The 25,450-nt window shown below is 47.6% G+C and overlaps 1 protein-coding gene across 1 annotated transcript in view; it reads left to right on the top strand.

Annotated features, from left to right (window-relative positions):
* The window catches only part of LOC8041020 (angiotensin-converting enzyme-like), a 71,163-nt gene that overhangs the window by 12,597 nt on the left and 33,116 nt on the right, over positions 1–25,450 (top strand). Inside the window, exons 3-8 of the mRNA XM_029971055.2 lie at positions 6,468–6,626; positions 8,577–8,664; positions 11,344–11,487; positions 18,736–18,924; positions 20,313–20,401; positions 23,091–23,260. Coding sequence (XP_029826915.2) covers positions 6,468–6,626; positions 8,577–8,664; positions 11,344–11,487; positions 18,736–18,924; positions 20,313–20,401; positions 23,091–23,260 — 839 coding nt within the window. The remainder of the gene's footprint in view (positions 1–6,467; positions 6,627–8,576; positions 8,665–11,343; positions 11,488–18,735; positions 18,925–20,312; positions 20,402–23,090; positions 23,261–25,450) is intronic.

The raw sequence follows: 25,450 nt of genomic DNA on the forward strand, positions 1-25,450 counted from the left end.
GCGCGGGCCAGAGCGTGTGCACGCTCATTCTCCGGAATGCCTTGATGGCCCGGAACCCATTCGAGACGAACGTGGAGTTCAGGGTGAGTGGCCATGTAGTCCTGAAGGGTAGTGCGGGTGTGATCTGGCAGGCCTTGACATTCAAATGCTCGCAGCGCCGCCTGGCTATCGGATCTGATTGTGATAGTCGAGGTCGAGTGGTCATGAAGGGTGATGGCTTCCTCGGTCGCTTGGATCTCCGCCGCAGTTGGGGAAGGGACGCCGCAGTGTAGGCGGGTGGATGTGGAGTGGGGGCCGATGACTGCAGTGATGATCCGATCTGGTTGGATATGAGCGTCTGTGTAGTATGTGTCGTGAGATAGCGTCGGGAGGTAGTGAGCATAGTTTTGACGGCGCGTCTTGTTCCTATCTGGATCCATGTTTCGTGGAATGGGGCGTACTTCTATTCGTGGCATGCCGTCCCATGGTGGTGGGGGCGGAGGGATGGGGGGCAGGTGCTCCGTAGGATGGCCAAGGCTTTGAAGGATTGCCCGTCCCTGTCTGGAGGTTGAGAGACGGTGTAACTGGGCTTGGTGATGGGCCGCTGTTTTCTCTTCAAGTGTGTTGAAAAGTGCAGTGTCCGCCATTTTGGTATTGGCGGCATATACGGGAACTCCCAGGGCAGTACGGGTGAACTTGCGGAGGGAAGCCTCGATTTTGTTTGTCTGGGTGGTAGTGAGGGTTTGATATGGATACGCATACATGAGACGAGTGTACACGAGTGCCTCGATCACTTTGCGAAGTTCGTGCTCCCGTAAGCCGTGGCGTTGTCGTGTGATACGCCGGAGCATATGGAGAATTTGCTCTAGTTGTTTTAGAATGGTTTTTACCCATATCGTGCTTCGTCCGTCTTGTTGGAAGATGAATCCAAGAATTTTGATGTGGGTGCGGCGGGGTATAGGGTTATTATCGATACGCAGTTGGATGAGGTTGCGGTATGCATCTCCTTTTTTGGTGTCATCGTTGGAGATCACAACATAAGCGGATTTATCATGGGAGCAGGTGAGGCCTACGCTGCGGGCGTGGCTTTGGATGATGTCGAGTCCTGTCTGGATAGTTTCCTCTTGTTCTGCTGGGCTGCCAGTTGAGGGCCATATGGTTACATCGTCAGCAGCATAAATGGCATGTTGGAGGCCAGGGACTTTTGAGAGTTTGTGTGGAAGATCCTTCATGACGAGGTTAAACAGTGTAGGTGATAAGACAGAGCCTTGTGGTGTTCCCTTGGTGAGAGGGTGAGGATCAGATGGGTTACCGTCCGGGCCTATGATTCTAATTGTTCGATCCGTAAGGAAGTTCTTAATGTAATTAAAAAGTCTTGCACCGGGGCGAGTGTCTGCGAGGTTGTGCAGAATTGCCGAGTGGTCTACCCCATCAAAGGCCTTTTTAATGTCCACTCCGGCGATTGTACGGAGTTGTGCTGTGCTTTTGTACGCGTATATATCTTCACGGATGCGGCGGGCGACGTCCTGAGTGCAAACATGGGAGCGGAATCCGACCATGGTGGGAGAAAGGTGGTTGTGAGCGTCGAGGTGCCACTCCAGCCGAGTAAGCGCCATCTTCTCCAATAGTTTTCCCAAACAGGAGGTCATGGAGATGGGGCGGAGGTTACTGATGGTGGTTGGGGGTTTACCAGGTTTCGGGATGACTAGGACGTTGGCAGTTTTCCACGACGCAGGGATGTTTCCAGAGCGCCATACCTCATTAAGAATCTCTAGCAGTTCAAGTAGCTTTATGTCAGGAAGATTTCGGAGGATTCCGTACGTGATTTTGTCAGGTCCAGGAGACGTGGTACGCGTAAAAGAACGAAGGGCTGTAAAGAGCTCCTCGAACGTGAAGTCCGAATTGATACCCTCTGCCTCAGGCTCGGGTGGTGACTGAGGATAGTAAAGGTTCTGAGGCTAGATTCATAAAAAACCTCTTACCTACGACAACTTAGCTACGAAGTTCGTAAAGTTACGATCATCGTAAGATGAGGCGAGAACGGTATTCACAAACGCGTTCTTAAGTGAGAGGAGGAAAGTTACGATCTCTTACGGAGAAACGATGACTTCCGGTGCTGTTGCTATGGCAACGGCGTCTTCGGCAAAACGAACAACCAATTAGAGAGCTAGGCATAGTTCGGAGCACGTGGATTTTTAACAACAAACGCAGGCTAACCACTCGTTCATAGACAGCTCCGTGTATGTCCTGTCCTGTCTGTGTGTAAATGTATTCTCATAAACACGGGCGACCTTTCCACCACCGCATGTCTGGGGTTCGTGTCCGTGCCAGTCGTTTGCAAAGCGACGTAGAAGGATACAAACCGCCACGGCGTTTCTCGCGGGCTCGGAAATGCAGGAGTGAGCCGACGTTAAAAAAAATACGTTTGAACTACGAGAGTGTCAGCAAGAGTCACGCAAATACCTGTTCACACTCGGAGCGGACGCGTGCGTTTGATCGAAGTGCTGGATTCAGACTGCGTTTCGGTAAGCGCTTCGGGACCGATCTTCTACGATTGCAACTCGATACTGACGTGACACTCGGCAAAGAAAGGTTGGACCGGCATCGCGTAGCTCCCACAAACTGATACAGCTCGACAGTTAAAAATGGCATACTAATAACAAAGTGTACATACCGTGTTGCGAAGGTAATCCATACGGCGTTTATTTGAGCTCTATATCACACAAACCAAGGAGATATATCGAGGAGTCCCTTTTCGACGACAGCGTTCGTCACCGCTGCCTCGGAAAACAAGGTGATCGAGATGATAAGGGGAATCGGTTGACCTCTGAAATTTAGTTCAGCTATCAAACTATTCATACGGGGAGGGTCCACAAGGGTCGCGCGGGCATATTCCATTCAGCAAGCCAGCCGGTCGTGGGCAGACGGTCTTGGCCAAGGGCCGTCTGAGCAATGCTGCGCCGGAACGGGTCGGAGTGCCTGCTAGGCCTATATATTCTGCCGAGCTCGCTTGGTCGGTGGGATCGTCGCCTTTGTTGCCTTTTCCGGGTGTCTGGATCCAGCGTTCATGTTCGTCGTGGTCGGTTTCAAGTACTTCTTCATTTTTTTCTTGCTGCTTGAAGTCGGGACGCGCAAGAAGAGCAGGTAGAAAAATAAATGTCCGTTGGGTCGTCGCGACCGAGCAACTGAGCGACGTTGTCGGCCATGTTAATTTGATCGTAGAAAGTGCGTAAGACAGCTTCGGAGCTGTCGTAGGATTTTGTCGTAACCTGCGCAAAAGTTACGACAATTTCGTTTCGAGAATACGGATTTTCTCTCAAATTTGTCGTACGCATTTTTTTCGTCGTAAGTTCGCTTTGAGAATCTGGCCTCTGAATGCTTTGTAGAGAGTGCGGATAGAAAACATCTCTGATTTGGTTGGTGAGTTCCGATGACGACGCGTCTAATGCCAGTTGCAGTTTCTGTAAAGTGTTACGGGGTCGGTTCTGGCCGAGCAGGGTGCGCATGATCTGCCACACTCTAGGAGTGTGAAGGTGATCATTCATATTATCGCATGTCTTGAGCCATGTGTCCGTGGCTAGTTGGTCTGCATACTCTTGAGCTTCGTAGGTAAGGCATGCGATCTTCTCTTGGAGGGTGGTGCTGGATTTGTTCTTCTTCCAAGCCTTAACGACTCTGCGGCGTTTGCTCCAAATGTTGAGGAGGTGGGTGTCAATATAAGGGTGCTCTTCAGTGCGCTTAACATGGCGCGTGTATTTCGCCACGGTGTTCATGATGTTGGCGCACCATGCTGTTGGATCAGGGTTAGACGCGGGAAGGTCTTCAATCGCCTCTCTGGCTTTCGGCCAGTCTACAATTTGCGATATGGGGCTTCGTGAGTGCCGTTACCGGGTGCCGTGTTTGGGAGTTAGGGTGATCTGTATGATATGGTGGTCACTACCTAGGTTCTCGTCAGTGTTATCCCAACTTGCACTCATGTCGCTGCGTATCCATGTAAGGTCTGGGGTTGTATCGTTTTCTCGGGCTGTGCCCTGGCGTGTCGGAGTGGACGTATCGTTCAGGAGGGTAAGGTGGTGAAGGCCTGCGAACGCGTCCAGTTTCCTGCCGAGTGCGGAGGTCCTGTCGTATCCCCAATTGGGGTGCGGACAGTTGAAGTCTCCCAGGAGGAGGAGAGTCGATGGTGCCTTGGCTGCTACAACAGGGGTCTGGAGAGGTGGGAGGGGGGAGTCGTGACCACGTGGGGTCCAGTAGGCATTGATGATGGAGACCTTTTGTCCGTGGTAAGTGGAGTGGGTGATTACGTGCTCCTTGGTGGGGGAGTTGAGGGGCCCGGAATCATCCTGGATGGTTGGAATTTGTTTGCGCACGTATGTGACCGTCATCGCTTGGGGGGGAGGGGGTGTTTGGTGTCCTTTGTGTCTAGGGACGATGCTGGGTTGTATAAAACTGTCGTAGCCGGGAAGGGGAAAGTTGCCGTTGGTCTCTTGGAGGGCAATGATATCCGGCTGCGTCCCTGCGTGAAGCATATACTGCAGGAGGGTGTTCTTTTTCCGTTTGAGGCTGCGACAGTTCCATTGCCATATGACGAGGGAAGTTTGGGTTGGTGTAGGGTGATGAAGGGCGTCAGGCATTTTGGGCCTCCGGGGTTTCTTCCATGGGGTTTATTTGGTGGTGGGCAGCACGTTTCCGGGGGTGCTCCTCTAGGGTGGTGAGGTATTGTTCGAGTTTGTCAATGCGGTCGGCTAGTCGTTGGACGGCTTGCATAATGGGGGCGAGGGCTTGTTGGATCATTTCGATGATGTCGCATTGGGAGGGGGGAGACGGAGTTGGTGGTAGGAGGGTTTGGGAATAAGTTGGGTGAAATGTGGGGCTACGGGCTTGAGGAGGGAGAGGGGCAGAAGCTGCGTGGTTCCCTTGCGGTGCCAGTGGGGTTGGGGTTGATGTCTTCGAGGGTCGCGACGTTCGGTCGGCCTTGGGAGTGTTGGAGTCCTTCTGCTTGTCCGGCTTTGGTGTTCGGTCCCGGTGTCGTGCGGTGTCGTGCGGTGGTTCGGTCTTGGTGTCGTGCGGTGGGCGACTCAGGCTGCGACTTTGGCTCCGCGGTGCCTGGAGGATGTCAAAGCGGTTCGTGGTAGGCAGGGCTGGCCAGCTCTGCAAATCCTGTGATGGCGGGGCGACCGCTCGAAAGCGGTGTCTTTTGTGAATGCGTTGCCACTTCTGAGCATCCTCGTCCGCCTTCGCCCTAGCCGGGCACGCAGAGGAGGACGGCGGGTGTTCCCCGTTGCAGTTGAAGCAGTGCGGGTCGCAGTCATGTGGTGTGTTCAAGGGGTCGTGGTTATAGGGGAAGACCTTGCTGCAGATGGGACATCTTGTGAAGGAGGTCTTGTTGGGGCACACGTCGGCGCGGTGGCCAATGCCGTGGCACAACGTACATTGTTTACTTCTCGCTCGTTGAGGATAGATCGGGTAGGCTCCACAGCGAATGAATGCGTAACGGGGAAGGCGCGGCCCTTCAACGGTGAGGAGAATGGTGTTCGTGCGGCCGAGGCGGCGGATACCGAGCAGTTTGGCGTTCTCAACACGAACGTGCTGCGAGAGGTATTCGTCAGTGATTTCGGCGGTGATACCATGTATTACCCCGCGGGCATTCAGAGGATCGTTTGCTACGTAGGAGTTGGTTTCATGTGACTCACCGTCGATGGTGACGTTCGTGAGTTGCAGAAGTTTCTGGTGGGCCGTCGGGCGAAACGTATCAATAGCCAAGAGATTTTGCGGTGCGCGGAGCCTAATGTAGGTGTCTTCTTGTTCGAGTTTAGTCAGTCTCGCTCCGTCCAGAATGGCGGCGCAGAGGGACGTGAAGCGAAGGGTGGTGATGTTTACGTGGTTTGCGAGTTTCATTATAATTGTTGTGCTTCTGGGTTGCTTGGGCGCGGGTGAGGTAAATTGGCATGAGAGAGGTGCCGCCCCAGCGGGCTGGACGGGCGAGCTTTCCGACAATGTGTCGACAAGCATGGCGGTGAGGCGGTAGGCGGCCGGAACCGCGGCGCCGGTGTTAGGCTTAGTGAGGCCCGCCCCACAGGGGCGGCCTGTTTTTGCTCACTCGGTGATGGAGACGAGCCGTGGGTCTAGGATTAGGTTGACCAGGGTATGGAAGATGTTTGCGTACCTGTGTGGCGAGCTTCGTGGCCCTCGGAGTCGAGGAGCAGAAGAATAAAATGTTTAAAGCTGGAGCTCGGAAAGAACACGCCTCTGTCCTTCGAGCTTCTTCGTCTTTTTTTCTTACGAGAGATGCCGAATTATTCTCGAATTACGAAGCTCCCGCTGGAGGCCAGATCACTCACACATCCATGTCGTTCTTCTTCGGTCAGTAACTCTATAGGCTTCTTTAGCTGGTTACTTCTATTCCCAGCCTCCGAATGTCAAAACATTCCGGAATGAGCACTTTATGCGTGTGACGCAATATCAGTATCCTCCAAAACTTTCTATTTCAGGGTGAGGTGAGTGTGCAAACAACCAAAACGTGGCGAGAATTCGCATTAACAGCCAAACAGTTCGACTACAAGTCATTCAAAAATGTGACCCTCCGACGCATTCTTCGTCCGATGAGCGACCTCGGCTCTGCAGTCCTCGACGATGCAGAACTGAACCAGGTATACAACTTATCGTCGACGTCTAAAATAACCATACGAAAACTTTCTGCTATTATTAAACAATGTTTATTACAAGATTACTGCAACGGAAACCCTACTAGCCCAAGAGTTAATCTGACTGTTTTCTTGTATTAGTTCTGTATAATGTTGCTCCTCTTTGTTTCTTACTTGCGGTAGGGTGCCTGTTTCGCGTCTCCGACTGCTGTGTTTAGCGTTCTATTCCGCCCGTGCATGAAAAGTGATTTCGATGTGGCAGCAAATCACGTCACAGAAGCCGGGCTGTCATGTTGTCGGATGTCGATATTCTGGATGTTGGCACTAGAGTTACCGACAAAAAGTGCGAGCGAACGCAAGTGTTGCTCTCGTCGGGGCGTCCCAACTCCAAGCTGCTGATGCTTCCGTGGTCTGCCCAGTAGGAGAGAGACCTGTAGTAGGAGAGGCGTCTGCCACATATACCACCCCTGATGAGACACCGCCAAAATCGCGGCTGGCTACACCATAACGCTTCTATGACGCGATCAGGCATAAATCGAGGGAGCAGTTTTGAACTCCAGGTGAACATACCAGTTGAAGACGGGCCGCAGGCACAATACTCGCGGTAACTGGTATATTCAAGAATCAAACCCAAAAGCACGTGATTAAGAAACAAAAATGTCTATGACAAGTGAAACAAGCTACTAGGTATTTTGCAACGCTTGAACAATGACGCTATTATATCGGCTTCTGAGTTAAATACCGCGAGTAATATCTCCGTATTTAAACATAATTAAGGTCGGGGTTCATCTGTCATGATCAATACGTCGGTGTTAGTTTTATTTATGACTGATATGTCCGTGTGTCTTCTTGTCTGCTTCTGTAAAGATCGCGTAAATCGGCAAACAGAAGCATAGTCTTCCGTCCACCAAGACGTTTCTCAAGAAGACAAGAGGCTAATTTACGAGTCATTACGTTATATCTAACTTATTATTAAATAATATTCACCATCCTTTCAGTTCTATCAAAACTAAACTAAAAATTCATTTAACAGCGGGATATTTACCCGTCGATTTGGTTCATAAATTAGTGTTGTTGGTTTCTTCTATATTAAAATGATAAGGACTCAACACCTTTTTTTTTTTTTAAATGGTGAGATAAAAATTTTTTCGTTAAATTAATGCTTCAAGGACGTTGTTACTTTTGTACTGCCCCTGTATTGCTAAATTATAACATGCTAATAACCCCGTTATATTGTTCCATAACGCCTGCAAAATCATGCAACTGATAGAGTGAAATATTTTTTATAGTAGTAGCAAAATATTTAAACAAAATCCCACATATCAAAATAGGGTGCGCCTTATTTCATCCTTGAGACGAGAAAAAATAACTTATACGAAACAGCTTTGGAAACGATTTTTTTGCTATCCAATACTAATCAAATTGAATCACGGCCGTTCATAGCCAACAAAGCTGGCCTATGTAGTTTTTGTTCTATGCGTTCAGCACCGTTCCAAGGTTTAAAAAGTTACGAACTCACAGCCCACTGCGCAATCTTCACAGCCCAGGGAAGGCATGATTGTCGTTTTGAGCAAAGCGCCATGCAAGAATGTTAAAATTGACACCAGCCAGGAGCCAACCCGAATCTACAAAGTAGAATGCTTGCGCTACACGAGTGCGTGCTTTTGGCCAGGATATTAAAAGCCGCAGCTTACTCTTATAGCTTGTTAAAAAGTGTTCGTCTTAACTGGCATGCAGAACAGAGGGTCTTGCAATAGAAGAATAGAAACAAAGGGTTTTTTTGTTGCTTTTTTTTCGTCTGCATGTCTTACCTCTGATTTTCGGAATCGTACAGATTATTAATAGTTCGTCCTTTCAATTTAATAGCTAAATTTATTTTTAGAGAGATAATAAGCTCGGAAGCAACACCTATTACCTATTAAAGGCTGAACTTTATTAAAATACATTTATTTTAAGATGGAGAATCTCAGTTCGACCATGTCACGGGTGTACAGCTCATCCCTGGTTACAGTTGGTGGAAAGCAGAATCTATCTCTGACTCCAAGTAAGCACCAATACACCAGGAAACCTTTGGGGTGGTTTCTTTCGGCACAGTTGAGCATTTTTTTAATAAAGGTGACCACTCGCCTAATATTTCTAGCGCAAAAATAAGCTGAAAATATGTTTAAATATGCCAATTGCTAAAAACGTAAGTGCAGTAAAGTGAAGACTGCAGATATATTGCCCGTGCAATAACGTAAATTGCTATTAATATAAAGCTAATAAAATATAAATAAATAAGGTATGTCTGCTGATTTATGCAGAAATAGATCTTGCAATTCGAAGCGTTAAAATTTGAACGCACACCCGTGTCAAGATCCACGCTCACATGCAGTGTTTTACGTGGACTCAGACTGTAATTATTGGGTCCTACTTGAGCCACAAAGAGATCAAAGTGACACCGACAAGCCTCAATCGCGTGAAACTACCTTTGACAAGCTTGCAATCTCCCGGTGCTCGTGGAATAAGCCCGAGCGATCCCAAGCCTGCCAAAGGCTTGGGATCGCATGCCGCGCGTGCTTGAAACTTGCCGGTTTCGGTTGTTTCTGTTTGTCGCTCGCTGTCCGACGGTAGAAAATACAATAGGGGCCGCCGTCCGAGAAGTTGCGCGCCGCCGCCGTGGCTTCAGGGTGGGGGCGCTACCTTTGTTGGGGTAGGACTGAGCCGTATATGTAAAAAGTTTGGCCATTCATTGCGAAGTATAGGAGACAAATCAGGAGGCGCCATTGGTCGAAAGCGGGCTGCGCCAGGGGGTCTTCACAAATTCGAACGTGGATAACCAGAAGCCGGAAATAATAACCTGGCGGTGGTCGCGGGAAACAAACTTAATAAGTGCATCGGAGTAACTCTCGGTAATTTAAGATATGGTGCGCGTGATGTTTGAATCACGGTCATCCAAAATCATGGTGGAAGAGTGCGACTAGCAGAACAATCAACATAATCCGTACGCCAAGCGCCGAGGGACGCGAAACTGCCGTCCGAGCGGTCACACTCTGTCTGAGAAAAACAGAGTTGAGCGGCCAGATTCGTCCCTTAGTTCTTTCTGCGTGATCATGATCGAAACATCACGTGCACCCTAGTTTCAATCATAAAGGCTTACTACATTTAACTCTTACGCGCTTATTAAAACCATATACCTATGATTAAAACTGCTTCTCGCTACCACCGCTAGGAGATTCTTTTCGGCATCTGGTTGGCCTAGAGAGCCTGTAAAGCCCTGTTTCTGCGTCTGGCGCACGCCCTGTCTTTGCTTGTCTTTGACCAAAGTCTCTCTTTACATGGCTTTGGGGACGGAGCCGTATATAGAATGTGTGTGGTCATTTATTGGGAAGTATAGAAAGTAAATGAGGAAGCGCCATCGGCCGAAAGTGGGCTGGGCATGTTCCAGGATGTCTTCACAAATTCGAATGCCGCCACCCAGAAGCCGCGAATACCCTGGTGGTGGTCGGGTTAAACAAAATTAATAAGTGCGTAGGAGTAACCCTAGGTGACTGTAAATTGGGTGCACGTGATGTTTCAATCACGGTCATACAAAATCATGGTTAAAGATCTAAAAACATTTAGAAGACCTGAAAAGAGTGCGCGACTCGCAGAACGATCGACGTAATTCGTACGCCAGGCGCTGAGGGCCGGGCATATCCCGTCCTAACGCTCAGACTCCGTCCGAGCAAACGAGAGTCCGAGCGGCACATTCGCGCTTCTTGCATATTTTGCATGATCATGATCGAAACATGGCCCGCACCATATTTTCAACCACGAAAAATTACTACATTGCACTCTTACGCCCTTCTTTAAACTGTACCTCGCTACCACCGCTAGGAGATTATTTTCGGGTTATGGTTGGTCAAGAGAGGGTGTCTAGCACTCAATATGCGTCTGATACACCTCCTCGCTATGCCCGCCCCTCCCATTGACCAAACGTAGAGAGCCTAGATTGAAGAGAAGGTCAATGGTGGACACCTCCTGCGGTGATCCGTCGCAAGTGCGCATCCTGTGCGTTTTCGCGATGCGAGGAGGAAATCAGGAGGAAAGTTGGAGACGTTTGCAGACGATCAACTCTTTCGTCACCTCATCGCAGCTCGTATTGCAAACGCGGCCCATAAACCACGTGACTACAATCGGGCAGTTGGATACTCTCTGTAATACAGGCTCTCGGGAGGCTAACGGTGGTGCCATGCTCGCGACGCGTGCTGTACTCGTCCCCTAGAGAGCTTCTATTATAGAGTGTTCCGAACTGCTCTCTCGGGGTCACGTGGTTTATGTGCCGGATTCGCAATACGAGCTGCGAGGAACTGACGAAAGAGTTGATCGTCTTCGAACGCTTCCGTTTCTTCGTCTGCCTTTCTCCTCGTCACTCGAAAACGCAACGCAAGTGCACCTGCGACCAACTGCGCAGGAGTCGTCCGCCATTAAATTGTAAACGCTTCCAACGGTTTAAGATGGACCCTTTCTTGATCACCTTTCTATAGCCTCCCAACGTAGGCAGGGTCGTCTGGCGGTGCACATGGGCGTTAGATGAGGAGGAGGACTTAGTAAACACGACAGCCTCGGATAGCGCATCCCGCATGCATAGAGTATACAGGAGGCATATTGCTCTGGCATAACCGAGGTTATTCGTGTTTGTTTCTTTGCTTTTTATTTGAGAAGCTAGTTTTTATAAGTAAGTTTCTTCCTTTCATTTCAGATCTCACAGCTATAATGGCAAAAGTTGGAAACTACACTGAGCTCCAGGAGGCTTGGACAGCATGGCACGACACCGTGGGTCGCAAGGAGAGAGAATTGTATATCCCGTTCGTCCAACTCCTGAACAAGACCGCCACACTCAATGGTACCCTGATATTGGGACCTCTTTCCAAATTGTTCAAAATTGTCAAACAGCTAAACATGAGCTTTGCACTCCTACATCCATTTTACATACTCTGCACACACTGTTTTCAACCGTATCTGCAACACTCACTATGTTCGCACACTGCCGTGTGCAAACACATAAGGAACAGAGGCAAGATTCGCCAAACGATCTTACGCAAAAATGTGCGTACGACACAACGTAAGAACAAATTGGTATTCACGAATGGACAAGATTCAAAGAAAGAAATATGCTGGTGTCCTGGAACCGAGCTTCACAGTTCGTACAGAGGCGTTTATGCACAACAATTGGATGAAAAGAGTCGCTTAAAGCACGGGAAACCTCCAGGACGTGCTCTTGTAGGCGAGTGTTCAGACAACGCCCTGTCTGACCAATGTATCGGTCACGCCATAAAAAAGGTATGGAGTATACACGAACTCAACTCTGTTACGTCACGCCGCGATGGTGGCGCGTCCGGCGCAGTTCCGGTCTGGGGCGGTGGGCGGATGTCACCGTATGAGACATGCATTTCTGTGTTCTTTTCGAAGAAACCAGACAAAAAAATCTGCCTTCTCGTCAAAACACCGCGACGGTGGCTGTACCAAAAGGGTCGGGAAAGGTTTGATGGTCAGTTTTCGTGTGTGTTCTGCCTGCTCAGTTCGTCCGAGAACGTGGATAGGATCAGTGAAAAGGGCAAACTAGACTCTGTCGAACTACAATTGCTTCTGCAGGCAACACTTTGGGTTGAATTCACAAATACATGTGGTCGCCGGATGTATTTGTTTTGTTCCAACATGAACAAGGGAAAACCGCTAAGTTGTCAAGACCAGGGTTGGGCAGTATCGCGATACAAATCTATTGCGAGAGTATTTCAGAAATGCATTTCGTATCTCTATTTCTGGATCGCGATAGATGTTTTTCACCAGTATCTATATTCCTGTATCGAAATACATTTTTTTCACCAGTATCTATATTCCTGTATCGAAATACATTTGGAATGTTTCTTTGTATCGCGATACAATCAGGGTGAAATGTATTTCGTTACATTTCTTGAGGAATACTCCCCCCCCCCCCCCCCCCCCCACCAAAAAAAAAAAAAAAAGCCGAACGCATTTTATTTTTGTTTTTTTACTTTTGAGAGCACCAGGGTCAAGGAGATGCTGGGTCATTGTTACCATGCTGACCAAGGTTCCTTCCGATTCTCAAAACTAGTTTTCTATGCGTCCTTCTCTCTCTTCTGAGAAGCGTTGCGTAGTCTAGGACTCGAACCAGGTGGCGTGCCAGGAGTGGAGTCAGAGCATCTTGTGCCGCAGGTCCGTAGGTAGGGGTTTCCTGAGTCATAGTTTGTCACAGGTTTGCTTGCGTTATAGGTAAATATAATCCCAATTTGATCCTCGACAAACAAAATTTATGATTTGAAAGGACCGTGCTGACCGAGCAATAGGTCCACGCTCCGGTGGAAGGACTCGTAAAATGAAGAGAGGCGGAGACGGCTATGAATAATACGCCAGTTTAATTTCACAAATCAGAAGAGAAACGTTAAGGAAAACGCTCGAATACAGTACAGACAGCTTACAGAATTAACGCCGACACCACTAGCAGTGTGTACAAATTAAGTCTACCATTTAAATACTTTGGAAACAGTAACTTGAAGTAATACTACGGCTTAGAAGAGTCCAAACGTAAATTAGGAGAGTCTAGTCAAGTCTCAGCTTTTGGTGTTGGAGATGACGTCCCTCTGCGCAGTCCGTCCGAGCTGGAGAGGTCCGGGGTGGTCACTTGGCTCACGACACTAAAGCACACCGCTGGGCCCTCCTCCCGTCGACGGCGTGGGGCTGTCGACAGTGGTCTCGTCAAACACGACCGTTCACCTTTGAGGCCGCTTGCCATTTTTGAATTTCCGTCACGGTTTTTCGTCACACGCCTCTGGGAACCTTTCCCTTCCCCCGACAAATCAATGCCCCCTTTGCAGCACTCAACATTCCAAACTCCAAGAACACCATAACAGCAAAAACAAACTGTGACACAGCGTAGCAGAAACAAAGTTCGCCTCGTTCTTAGGACGAAAGAGAAGAAACACAGTTCTCGGAACAAAAATTGCTCGAGGCTTCCAAGAACCATGCCCATATATCTTTCAACAGGCGTCGAGTCGCAACTCGAAGTCTGCGCCAGCGGTGCCTGTGCAGCATGTATGTCAACACTTAATATTAAGAAAGCAAAACACAAACACAAAACACAACCCTGGGCCGAACACACACATGAAGTCCATTACCGGACGCTTCGGCCGACCGGGACCGCCACCACGTAACTCGATACCACCCCAAGCACCGCCTCGGGCGTCGACGGGGCGGGGGGCCACGGGGAGTCGTTAATGCCAGTCGAACATTCGTCCGCAATTCGCAAACGCTCTAGCCGTCTTTCTGTGACACTTAGCGTACACAGTACACCCAGCCAGTAAAGCTGAGTCACAGTCCGTTGCAGCACGAGCTTGGCGGTGGTTGACCTGAAATAGTAGGATGACTCATGCAGTGAAGTTCAACATATATTCGAAGGCGTCCGAGGCTGCGGCCGTAATATTTCACGGCTCAAAGTTACGTCATCAGCCGACGTGGAAGTTACCCGCTGCTCTGGTGATCCGAAACCCAAGAAAGAGGTCAGACGTAGCCTCGCTCTGCCGACTCAGAGTTCGTACACCTGCGACTCGTCTCGACTCTCGAGCGCGCTGTTTCTCGGAGAGCTCGCACCTGTTCCGGCAATATCAGGTCGCAATCCACGAGGTCTTTATTTAAAGTATGCAAGGCGAAACTTGAGGACTGCAATCCATGGGTCGGTGGCGGATGGTCGGCAGAAAGGACCTTCACAACCGGGATGCTACCGTATCGTTTTTTTTAACCGTAACAGAAGACATATGTTCCAGGATGCATCAGGTGGTCCACTATTCTCGAAAATTCCAAATGGCACTGCCTGCATGATCTTCAACGAGGTAACCTACAACGAAAGTCCGTATTGTCCTTTCATACAGCAGCGCGGTAAAGTTTCAAGTTCAAAGCAACACCTACAGATGAAAAATACCAGTTCATTCGACCGTGACGTCATGTGATGGCAGGCGCGTCCTTATTGGACAAAGGCGTGATGACGTTTTGATTCGATTTAGGATGACATAGAATTTATTTACAGGTCGAAGTCTTTTCGCATCCCTCGTCAGACAGACAGCATGTCAGGGAAGGGACCGCGGTCAGTCCTTGATGGAACGTTTTCTTGAGCCCATTGAAGATTCCTCGTCGTCTGAAATCACTACCTTCAAGGCAAAGTGCCAAGCCTACGGGAAAGTAATTCCAGTATCAAAAACTTCCACCTTCAAGCTTCATATCATTTGGCGCCTCTAACAAATTTGAAAATTGTATTGCAGTATCAGTATTTTCGTATTTGTATTTCTGCCCTCCATAAAATGTATTCCAGTATTTGTATTTCCAAATACTTCTTTGAGTATTTCTGCCCAACCCTGGTCAAGACCACCCGCGGGTTCAGTGTGCCTTCAAATTTAAACGGCCGCCTGATCGTTCGAACTGTCATCTGTTCTTTCAAACTTGTCTGCTTTTTGTCGTCTGCTTGCTCAAACAAAAGCATCCCATAGACCAAACTTGGACCATGTGATTGCGATAAGAAGTAATTGCAGGTCTCAAACGACGTTTAAGTAGGCTCGGTGTAAACAGTGGATACAAGGTGCTGATCATAGGTGCCAGTGGCCATCACCGACTTATTATGCCTGATTCACTTGGTCTGTTCCCGCTTCCGACTTTCAGTATCGACGTCGATCATCGCCGCTACCGTCTACACTTTTGCAGCACGAGCGACGTCGCGACCGAAAATAGCTAGAAGAATCTCATCATGGTTTTGGCCTCCATTTTGTGGCGTTCACGCGAATGAATCGCCGCACGTAAAACTATTTACGCAAAGTTTAGCAGCGTAACGAGCCTTGATAATTTCGCTCAGGCGACTAAGTGGTAAGACATTGCTATGAGGACGTAGAATCGACAATTTCAACTCGAAAACGAGTACGGAGACTCACACAGACGCCGACAACGTAATTTTCCAGTGGTCTGTTGACGCGGGACGCGGTGCTTCTTGCGCACACTTCATTGCGCATACGCTCGAAGTGTCATCTGCTCTTTCAAACGTGTCTGCTTTTTTTCGACTGCTCGTTCAAACGACAGCGGCCCGTAATCCAAGTGTTCACCCGGTGATTGCAATAATAAGTAAGTGCAGGCCTCAAACACTTTTAAGTTTGAAGGTTAGTTGGGTTAAGTAGGCACAGTGTAAACAGTAGATACAAGGAGATGTTGATTATTGTTACCAGTGGCCATCACCGACTTGTAATGTCAGATTCTACTTGCGATTTTCAGTATCGACGTCCACCATCTCAGCTACGGTCCACGCTTGTGCAGCCCGAGCGACGTCGCGACTGAAAATAGCGAGCAGAACCTCATCGTGGGAGCTAGGCTTTAGCGCCCATTCTGCGGCGTCCACGTGAAAGGAACCGCCGCACGTCACATTATTCACGCGAACTTTTGCAGTGTATCGAGCCTCGTTAATTTCGCTAAAACCGCTCAAGTAGTCGGACATTGTTAGGAGGACGTTGAATCAACAATTCTAACGCGAAAAAGAGCACGGGGACTCACACCGCCGCCGACAACATCGCATTTCAATGGTTTGTTTTTTGGGCGATTGCCCACCCTCCATCGCGCTTCTTGCCCACCCTCCATCGCGCATGCGCGGCGCCGGTGGCGTCCGCTAGGGTCGCTCCACTTTGTTTGTAAACATGAGCTGGTGTATACCACCCACTCCTCACAGGGAACGGTCTGATTGGCCTGTGTGATGGAACATCCTTTGGGGGCTTTGTTGTTCACTCTTCTGCAAAGATTTTGAGGCGCAATTTGCACGAGAAGACAACTGAAGTGTCGATGCGCGCTGCAATTGCCTTTAGTCTGTGTGCGGAGTTGTGCACATATGGTATGGAGATAACAGGTGAAGCTTTACTACGCGGAGCACGGGGCCTTTCACCAACCCACTCTTTGTTCTTTGTCACGAAATGAAATGATCGTGAATTTTGTGCAGGTTACGATGGAACTCTACGACGGCTCAGGACATGTTTTGCGCACTTTTATACGATGAAATCAACATGGCCGACTGTGCCGCTCAATTACTTGGTTCCAACGACCAACGGATATTAATTTTTCTTCGTACTCTTCTCGCGCGTCGACCAACGGATATTAATTTTTCTTCGTACTCTTCTCGCGCGTCCTGACTTCAAGCAGCAAGAAAAAATAAAAAAGTACTCGAAGCCGACCACGTCGGGCATGGACGCTCAATCCACAAACGTCCAAGAAAAGTTACAGCAGCAGCGATCCCACCGACCAAGCGACCGCCAAGGGCTAGATCGGTGAGCTATGGGCGACCTCGGCAGAATATAGGCTCAGCAAGGCACTCCTACCTGTTTCGACATAAGTGTTGCTCCGACGGTCCCTGGCCAGTACGGTCTGTCTGCCCACGACCGGCTGGCTTGCTGAATGAAATATGACCGCGTGACCCCTGTGAACCTTTCCCGTGTAAATAGTTTGATCGCTAACCTCAAATTTAGATTAACAGGTCAAGCTCGTCTTATTATTTTTCGAGGCAGCGGCGACGAACGCTGTCATCTAAAAGGGACTATCATCAATTTTATCTCCACGTTTTGTGTTATATAGAGCTAAAACAAACGCCGTATGGATTACCTGCGCAACATATGGTATGTATACTTTGTTATTAATATGCCATCTTTATTCCGACACGACGGTACGTAAACACTGTCGAGCTAGAGCAGTTCGTACAAGCTACGCGATGCCGGTCCAGCCTTCCTTTGCCCAGTGTCACGTTGGCATCTAGTTGCAATAGTAAAAGATCGGCCTCGAAGCGCTTACCAAAACGCGGTCCAACAGCGCAAATCCAGCACTTCGATCAAACGGGTGCGTCCGCTCCGAGTGTGGACAGGTATTTACGTGGCTCTCGCTGACACTCTCGTCGTTCAAACATCTTCTGGGCGTCGGATCGTTCCTGCATTTCCGAGGCCGAGAAAAAAGCCGCGGCGATTTGTTTATATCTACGCCGCTTTGCAGACGTCCGGCGCGGCTGTCTTTTTAGAGCATGATGGCAGTCGTGTTAAATTCGTAGCAGTCGAGCTTGTAGCAGTCGACGATGGCGGTTATTCCGGTCTCGGCAATCGGGCCTGTTCAGATCGTGCTAGAGTCGACATTTGACTGCACGGACACGAGCCGCAGACCAGCGTTGGCGGAAAGGCCGCCTGTGTTTGTTATTCAAAATCTACGTGCTCCGAACGATTCCGAGCTCTCCAATTGGTTGTTCGTGTTGCCGAAGACGCCGTCGCCGTAGCAACAGCCCGCTCTCGCAAGGATCGGGAGCTTGCGGGACACAGAAAGTTCTAGTTTTTCCGTACGAGAACGTCGCTTTCCTCCTCTCGCTTAAAAATGCGTTCGTGAATACCAATTTCTTTCTCTTCTTAAGTTACGAACTTTTTAGCTAAGTTGTCGTAACCTAAGACGCTATTCGTGAATTTAGCCTCAGTTGCTCGCAAGCAAACATGACACAACAAAGCTCTCACAGCCCGCATGAGGGGATTTGTAAGCCTCTAAGATGCCAAAAGGGAGGTGCAAAATATCCGTAAATATGCTAATTGCTATTACCCTCCTTGCCCGAGTAATAGACGCACTACATATGAACAACGGTCTCGTATGTACTTCGATGTAGAGCACACATACAGGCGATCATCGCGTTCTGCATAAAATACGCTGCGAATAAGGAGGTTGAGAACACGCTTCTCGGTAAAATTCCTACCTGAGCAGAGAGATTTTCACTTGAAAACGTTACCTCTGTGCGTAAATCGCTGGCATTTTTTTTAGCCGATTCCGGTGATTGTCTATCCGCATGCTTTGCGGGAAACCGGACCCCTAGGCTTTGCTCATAAGCAGAGCGTAAATTACTCTATAAGAACTATATCAAATATACTTTGCGTACCGTTCTGGTCTTCGTCCGCGACTGGGAACAGCTACAGGATAGATCTGTAGAACCCTCACTTATTTTTTATTTTATTTGTCGGACTAGGTGGTGAGGGTGTTCGTGTAATTATATGTTGATAGAGATATTTAAGGGAGAGCTCATAACCGTAATATGTTGCAGGTTACGGCAACGTGAAAGATAAATGGCTTGAGAACTACGAAATGGAAAACATTTCGGATGTGATCGACACCGTATGGGAAGAGGTGGCGCCACTCTACAAGAAACTTCACGCTTTCGTGAGGATGAAACTGAAGTCTATCTACAAAGGAAAACTGCCTGCAGACGGCACAATCCCAGCACACCTGCTTGGTAGGACACTCCGCTTTTCTTTCGAAGTATTGCAAAGAAGCCTCAGATGTGTTTCCGAAATTATTTCATGTTGTCGAATGGACTTTAAACGGTTGAAATAATATTTATTTCCACGTCACTCAACTTTTTTTTTTTTTTGCTATCTTTTCTAACTTATTTTTCTAGCTCTCGTTGCTTCGTGTTTTTGCCACTTTGAATTCCTCGCTTTTATTTCAAATTGGAAATTCTAAGACCCAGGCGTCTCCATATAATACCAGCTTTAGATAAGAAGACGAGTTAAATGTTCATTAAGTGAAGTATAAATCGACTAGTTGAATTTGATCGTTAGGTAAAGTAGAAAATATTTTTGATGGAACGTTGAAAACCACTTTCTGATCTGCGCGGCAGTCTTGTGGATTTATCGGGCGATGCACCCACGCGGTGCTAGCTGCACAAACACGCCGCCCCATAAAGGTAATAAATTAAATGATTTATTATATTCTTATTAACATACAAGTCTGCATACTTGGAAGAGCCTGCTGATGTTTTGTAAAGTTCAGTTACCTTGCAACGCGATGCTATATCTTAGCAAGCTCCAGGTGAATGTGCTGAATAAAAAAGAGGAATGATATAATCGCGCGGACCTCACGAGAAAAAAAAAAGATAGGGCAGTGTCACTCCTGGTCGTGTTGCCAAGACGCAGAACCGTGAGCTTATTTTTAAATGTTGATTAGACTGCGCACGTTCGAGGTCCCTGGCACGCTTGAAAACTTCGGAGTAGCTGCGCCTAAATCGGCTTTTTCAGTTGTTAACTTACACAATCATTTTATAATTCTTTATGGGTACCATAAGTATTATAGCTCATACATCACGCTCGAAACACCGGCTCGAAGTGGTACGAAGTGCTAAATAACCACAATTGCGGTCGGCTAAAACCTTTTTTCTTTGATGTCATTTTAAATCCTTTTCCACGGTTTTTATAGCGCCGAGAAAGTGAGGAAGAGGAGGAGACGAGAGTTTGCGGAGACGTCAGAACACCGAGCTCTGGATCGAATGGTTAGTGGGTAGACCTGAAGCTAGCTGTCTTTGTGTCCACTGCGCTCGTCGAACGCGTTCGAATGCAAGAGCCAAACAGCCGACGCCTGCGTTGCACCTTCAAAGCGTTCGATGAGTGCAGTGCAGAGAAAGGCTGCTATCTTTAGATCTACTCCCTAATCATTCACGCAAGAGCTCGGCCTTCTGACGTCCTCGCGCGCTCACGTCTCTACCCGTACTTCACTTCCTCGGCGTATTGATTGCGTATAAAAACAAAATGCATCTAGCAGGCGTCTCGGTGGTTTCGTAGCAGACCTCCCTTCACAAATAAAACTAGAGAGACGTGTTATTCTTTTATCTGGTTTCGTTCGTAGGAAACATGTGGGCACAATCATGGGATAACCTTTACGCGAATCTCAGCAGCGGATCTCCGTTGGATGTGTCTGAAGAACTCGTTAAGCAGGTAAAAAAGTTATTTTTCTGTACCCACTTAGTATCGATTTATATGTGTTTTTTGTGTGCTTCGTAATACGCATTCTTTGAACACTTTCGTTGTTTCTGTTCATTGGTTGCATCGACCTGTGAGATTTCAGGTCCGAAATGAGCACTCCAGAAACTTGCAGTCTGCACACACTCGAAGGAAAGGCGTAATTGTGGCATGCAATGACACTATTTTTTACTCCAAGTCAGGAATACTCTAAAATCTCTGCGCACGAGCGTTATGCGTCCGCTTCATGTCGTCAACCCGTCTCTACAGAAAAGAGTTGGACGCCTGTTTCACGACATTGTTTTGATCAGGGGACCGAAAGAGCAAAGCTTGTCGCTGATAGACTTTTTTGATCAACACTCTGAACCCCCTGTCAAATCAAGCAACCATGTAATCTGCTGCCGATTATACGCAGCATTGTTCGTTATAGCCAAATTCTGGTGCATGGCAAAGCAGAAGACGTATGTTCATCGCTACTCGTTGTGGGAATTCGGCACTTCCCGTTATTACATTTATTGTACACGAACCATTACTCGAATGTTCATCGAGCCACTGATTGTCATCAGCCCAAGTCGAATGGTCACGCCGTGCATCGTGTTCAATTTATGAGCATAACTATAGTCATCAAGCGGAAATACTCAAAAGTGCGGCAACGTGGCGATCTCCGCGACTACATTATCAAGCCTATCGTAAGAGAGACTAAACAAAGTCCACACTAATCCTTCAAATTTTACCGCAAATGAAAATCTCCTGAGTCAGCGGTATGGCGAGCAAGTATGCTTGGGTCACACTAGTGCTGCTGTAGCTTTGTAGATTAAGAGACATTTCAACCAAATATCGTTGCACGGCCACATTAAAGGGACCCTGAAATCCAACAGCGAGCAATCCAGGGGAAAGGAGAAAGGAAGGCGCACTTTGCTGTCAATATTTATTATATAGAAAGCCTCCATTTCTACTACAATTTTTTTTATGATTGTTCATTTGGTGTAGCTTTTTTTTCTTCATAAAATGCATATTATTTGTCTAGTGAGAGGATTACGTTTTATCGCAGAACATTTGTATTCTTAGAATATTTATTTTCCACAACGAGGATTTAATTCGTTTTGGCAATATTATCTGAAGAAGTCACCCTATAACTGCCTTCAGAATTGGTCCGATTTTGCTATGTATTTACCCAATACCATAATCAGAGTTGTAAAAAAAAATATTATGACTATCTCTTAATAACCAAAGCAGTCACAAATCTCGTAGACGCGAGAACCAATTGATGGACTTTGCCGCTCTTAGTCCAAACAAATTTCCACTCAGGAAACAGAAGCCGCATTTTTTTTTTTCTCTTAAGTGCTCCTATGTTGGAGAAGGAACACCAAACAAACACTTTAGTCTGAACTCTACAATAGCGAATATAAGTCGCCTTAAAAGCTCTTTCGAAAAAATACGAAGTGTCTAGCGTTACGACCGACGTAACCCCAAGTTACGCCCCAATCTCCGCCTTCCCTAGGTTCGCGGGGGAGAGAGAGGAGGGCGGGGGGAGGGTTAGGTATACGCGTTTCAGTGCTCCGTCCGGACGTAAGGCTAGCCACAGCGTTCAAAATAACGCTCAGTCCCCTCCTTCTCGGCGCGGTCAGTGCTTATCGCCGACATAACGATCCATGTCACCACCATGCGGGCAAAGTTCTCAACTTTTCACAAGTGTGGATAACGCGGCGACATCCGCTGTGAGCGCACGTTAAGGAGCATTAATGTTGGCGACGAAAAGGTCTTTCCATCAAAGCGGCCTTCTTTATTTTAAATGCTGGTTCATTTCTTTCCCTTTCTGAAAGCTGGCGTTCTTTCACGAGCGTGTAAATGTAACAATCCGAGAAATACAAAGTTGAATCATTCTATATAACTGCTACTCGGTTGTAGAATCGCACATTTTTGTCATCTGTCCTTCCTCGTAAAGCGATCATGAGTCACTTTTATCCAGGTATTCCTGTTATTGTCGTTTCGATGACTGTCACGCAACGGACACTTGTGTATGAACCGTGGCGTCATTCCTCGTTCACACTTTTACGTCCGCTGGCGGACGCGCGCGGAAGTTGATGTCGGGCTTCAAAGTCCGCTCACCACCGGCGGAATATTCGGCCGTGAGAGCAATCGGTCCGGGACCCATTTTTTACGAAACGCGTGCTACGTTGCGCTTAGGATCTTGTTGGGTTTGGCCATTTCCACCGCTGCACCCATTGCCCCGATAGCGAATCCAAATACCCGACGGCGGATCAACGGTTAACGAGTGCAAGCCGACGGACGACATGAACTCGATCTAAATTCAGAAGCTGCATTCGGCCACGACGGCCTCGGCATCACTGGAACAGAATAAATGTGAATAAATTAGTAATGATTTTTTTGAAGAAGCCAAAAACATTTAGGTCGCTCATGTTGCTGATTTTTTGCAGAAATATTCACTTCTTTATACTCGTTGCCCTTATGGTGTGTGTGTGTGGGGGGGGCGCTATTTGGCGTTCTTATTGAATAATACTGCATTATTAATGATTGTGGAGCAATGATAAGTAGCGCAGGGTTCTCCACGCTCTACGTTTCATAAGATGTCAAGGACTATGGGGCGCTCTAAATGCTTGCCTGTCCAGACACGCAGTCGTTGTCTTTTGCTCCTCCTTTCCAGAAGTGGACTGTGCATAAAATGTGGAAAACGGCTGAAGCTTTCTTTGTAAGCATGGGTTTGCCAAACATGACAGACACCTTTTGGAACAAGTCTGTAATGACCAAACCAACAGACCGGGACATCATGTGCCATGCGACGGCGTGGGATTTTTTCAGCCATAACGATTTCAGGTATCATATACAATATTTCATTTAGAAGAAAATATGCGTTATTACTTTGATCAATGCTGGCAAGATGGACTTATGCAGGAAACATTTTTGGGTTTGTATATTTTCGTCGCAGTAATTTAGGCACCGAGGCTCATCACCAACTTCCGACGAGAACCCCACTGGTTACCGCTAGAGTTACATGATCGATCGCTCACGCCGACCAATGGGAGTGAAGCATCACCCGCGAGAAAGTCCTGCTGCGGCGGTGACATTTCAATGGCTAAAAACGGGGTATTGTAACAGCCAGAAAAATTAGTCTGTCACATTTCTATAATTGCTTCTGTAACTTTTTTTTTCTAGTAACGCTGGAAAGTGCCAACTTCTCCCCTATAACGTATTTACATTAAAATTGGCACCGTTAGTTTCGTATAGTATAGGTTTCAGATTTTTAAATAACCAAGTGCTCAAATGCCCATTATAATGAGGGTGCGCCTTGATACCATGGTGGCTATTTTTTTTTTACCAACCCAAACACGTTTGTGACATGCGTCCTTTGTAGTATCCGCTTACAGAAAAGCTTAATATGGTCAAACATTCACAGCGACACCCTCCAATGTTTTATAATAATGCAGTATTTTAAAAGTGATCGTTTATATTTGTTTAAAAAAACTTTCATTTTTTGTTTTGTGGATTAAAGAAAATATATTGTTAATTAATTACCATCAACCGCCTCTACAACATCGCCATGCATCGCACAGCACCGCCGTACGGTAAACGTAATAGCAGACGTTGACATTGTCTGTGTCTGTAGAAAGTCGTCTCAGTGGCATAAAAACACAGCACTGCACTATAAATCATGAGGTCCTGCGGCTGAGTATACAAGGTGTTTAATTTTAGTTCGAACGGATTTTTTCAAAGGGTGACAACTAGAGGAGTGCCGTTTTCTACCTGTACCTATTTATCAGACTCGGCGGACATTAGATGAAAAGATCGTTCTGATAGTTCTCTCTTGAAAGCCCGTCTGTGGGTCCCACCTGGAATTCTAAGAGATATCCACGTACCCTTCAAACATTTTTGAGTATTGAGATGTCCATCGAAATTTTCTAAGAAACCTGACCGACCCTTCAAGAATTTCTGAATTGTGTGAGAGGTCCGTTAATGTTTTCTTAGAGGCTGCGGGGCCTGTGAGAATCTTTTTCAGGGAAAGCACGTGACCTATCAAAATTGCTTTAATGGTTCTGTGGGAGAGGTCACGTGACCCTTCACAATATATGCGTCGATGAAACCGTTTGGTTATCTTCTGTCGGGCGGCCGCATCGAAGGGTCGCTTAGTGTCGGCTTCCCGTCTCAATCGTAGGTTTATCTCCTAAAGCAGCTGAGAGTGTGGATAAAAGAGGTCTTTCAGTGCCCTGTTTCCTACGCCTAAAGGTCCGCCCGGCTTCAAAAGCTCGTCCGGCGACCGCAAAACACACCGTGGCCGCCACCGCGACGGCACCAAGGATGACACCATTTTCGTGCTCAGGATTTCGTCAACGGCGGAGGATGTTGGTTTCGCGTTTGCCAAACATGTTACTGACAGTGCGTGCTTCCGTGCGTGCGTGCATGCGTGCGAATACCTGTGTGTAGGGGGTCTTCCCGCTCGGTTTTAAGAGTTAACTACCATACATCATAGGGATTTACCCAGCGGCATTGTGAGTACCTCGAATGATATTATTGGCGATAAGGAACTCAGTTCTAGCTAATTCGCCTGGTCGTTCTCTTTAGAGCTGCTTCCGCCCGGGTTCAACAACGGTTGGTTCTTATCCCTTGCAAAGTTTCAACATGCATGTAAAACTCAATGTTTAAAATAAACTCTACATGATGTGTTAAACAACTGCAGTTTCGGTATATTGGTCACAGTTATTTGGGCCTTGATAAGTTGAGCTGAGTGGATCTGAAAGCCAGAAAGGTCTGGAGGACTGAGGGGTCTGAATCGCTGGAGGGTGTGAAGGGTCTTAAGGGCTAAATAAAAGGTCTGAAAAGCTCAAGGGGTGAAGGGATGAAGGGGTTGATGGCCTGTAGAGTTTCAAGGGCTGAGAGGCTTCCATAAGACATAAGGGCTGAAGGGTTATTTTCAATAGACTAATTTTTCTAATCAAGTAAAATTGCTTCACCAACTTTTTAAATATTGGTCTTAGGACCCACGTTGCAATTGCAGTACTTAGGGCAATT

This window comes from Ixodes scapularis, unplaced genomic scaffold, assembly GCF_016920785.2.
Source record: "Ixodes scapularis isolate PalLabHiFi unplaced genomic scaffold, ASM1692078v2 PGA_scaffold0__279_contigs__length_252992795, whole genome shotgun sequence".
NCBI lineage: Eukaryota > Metazoa > Arthropoda > Arachnida > Ixodida > Ixodidae > Ixodes > Ixodes scapularis.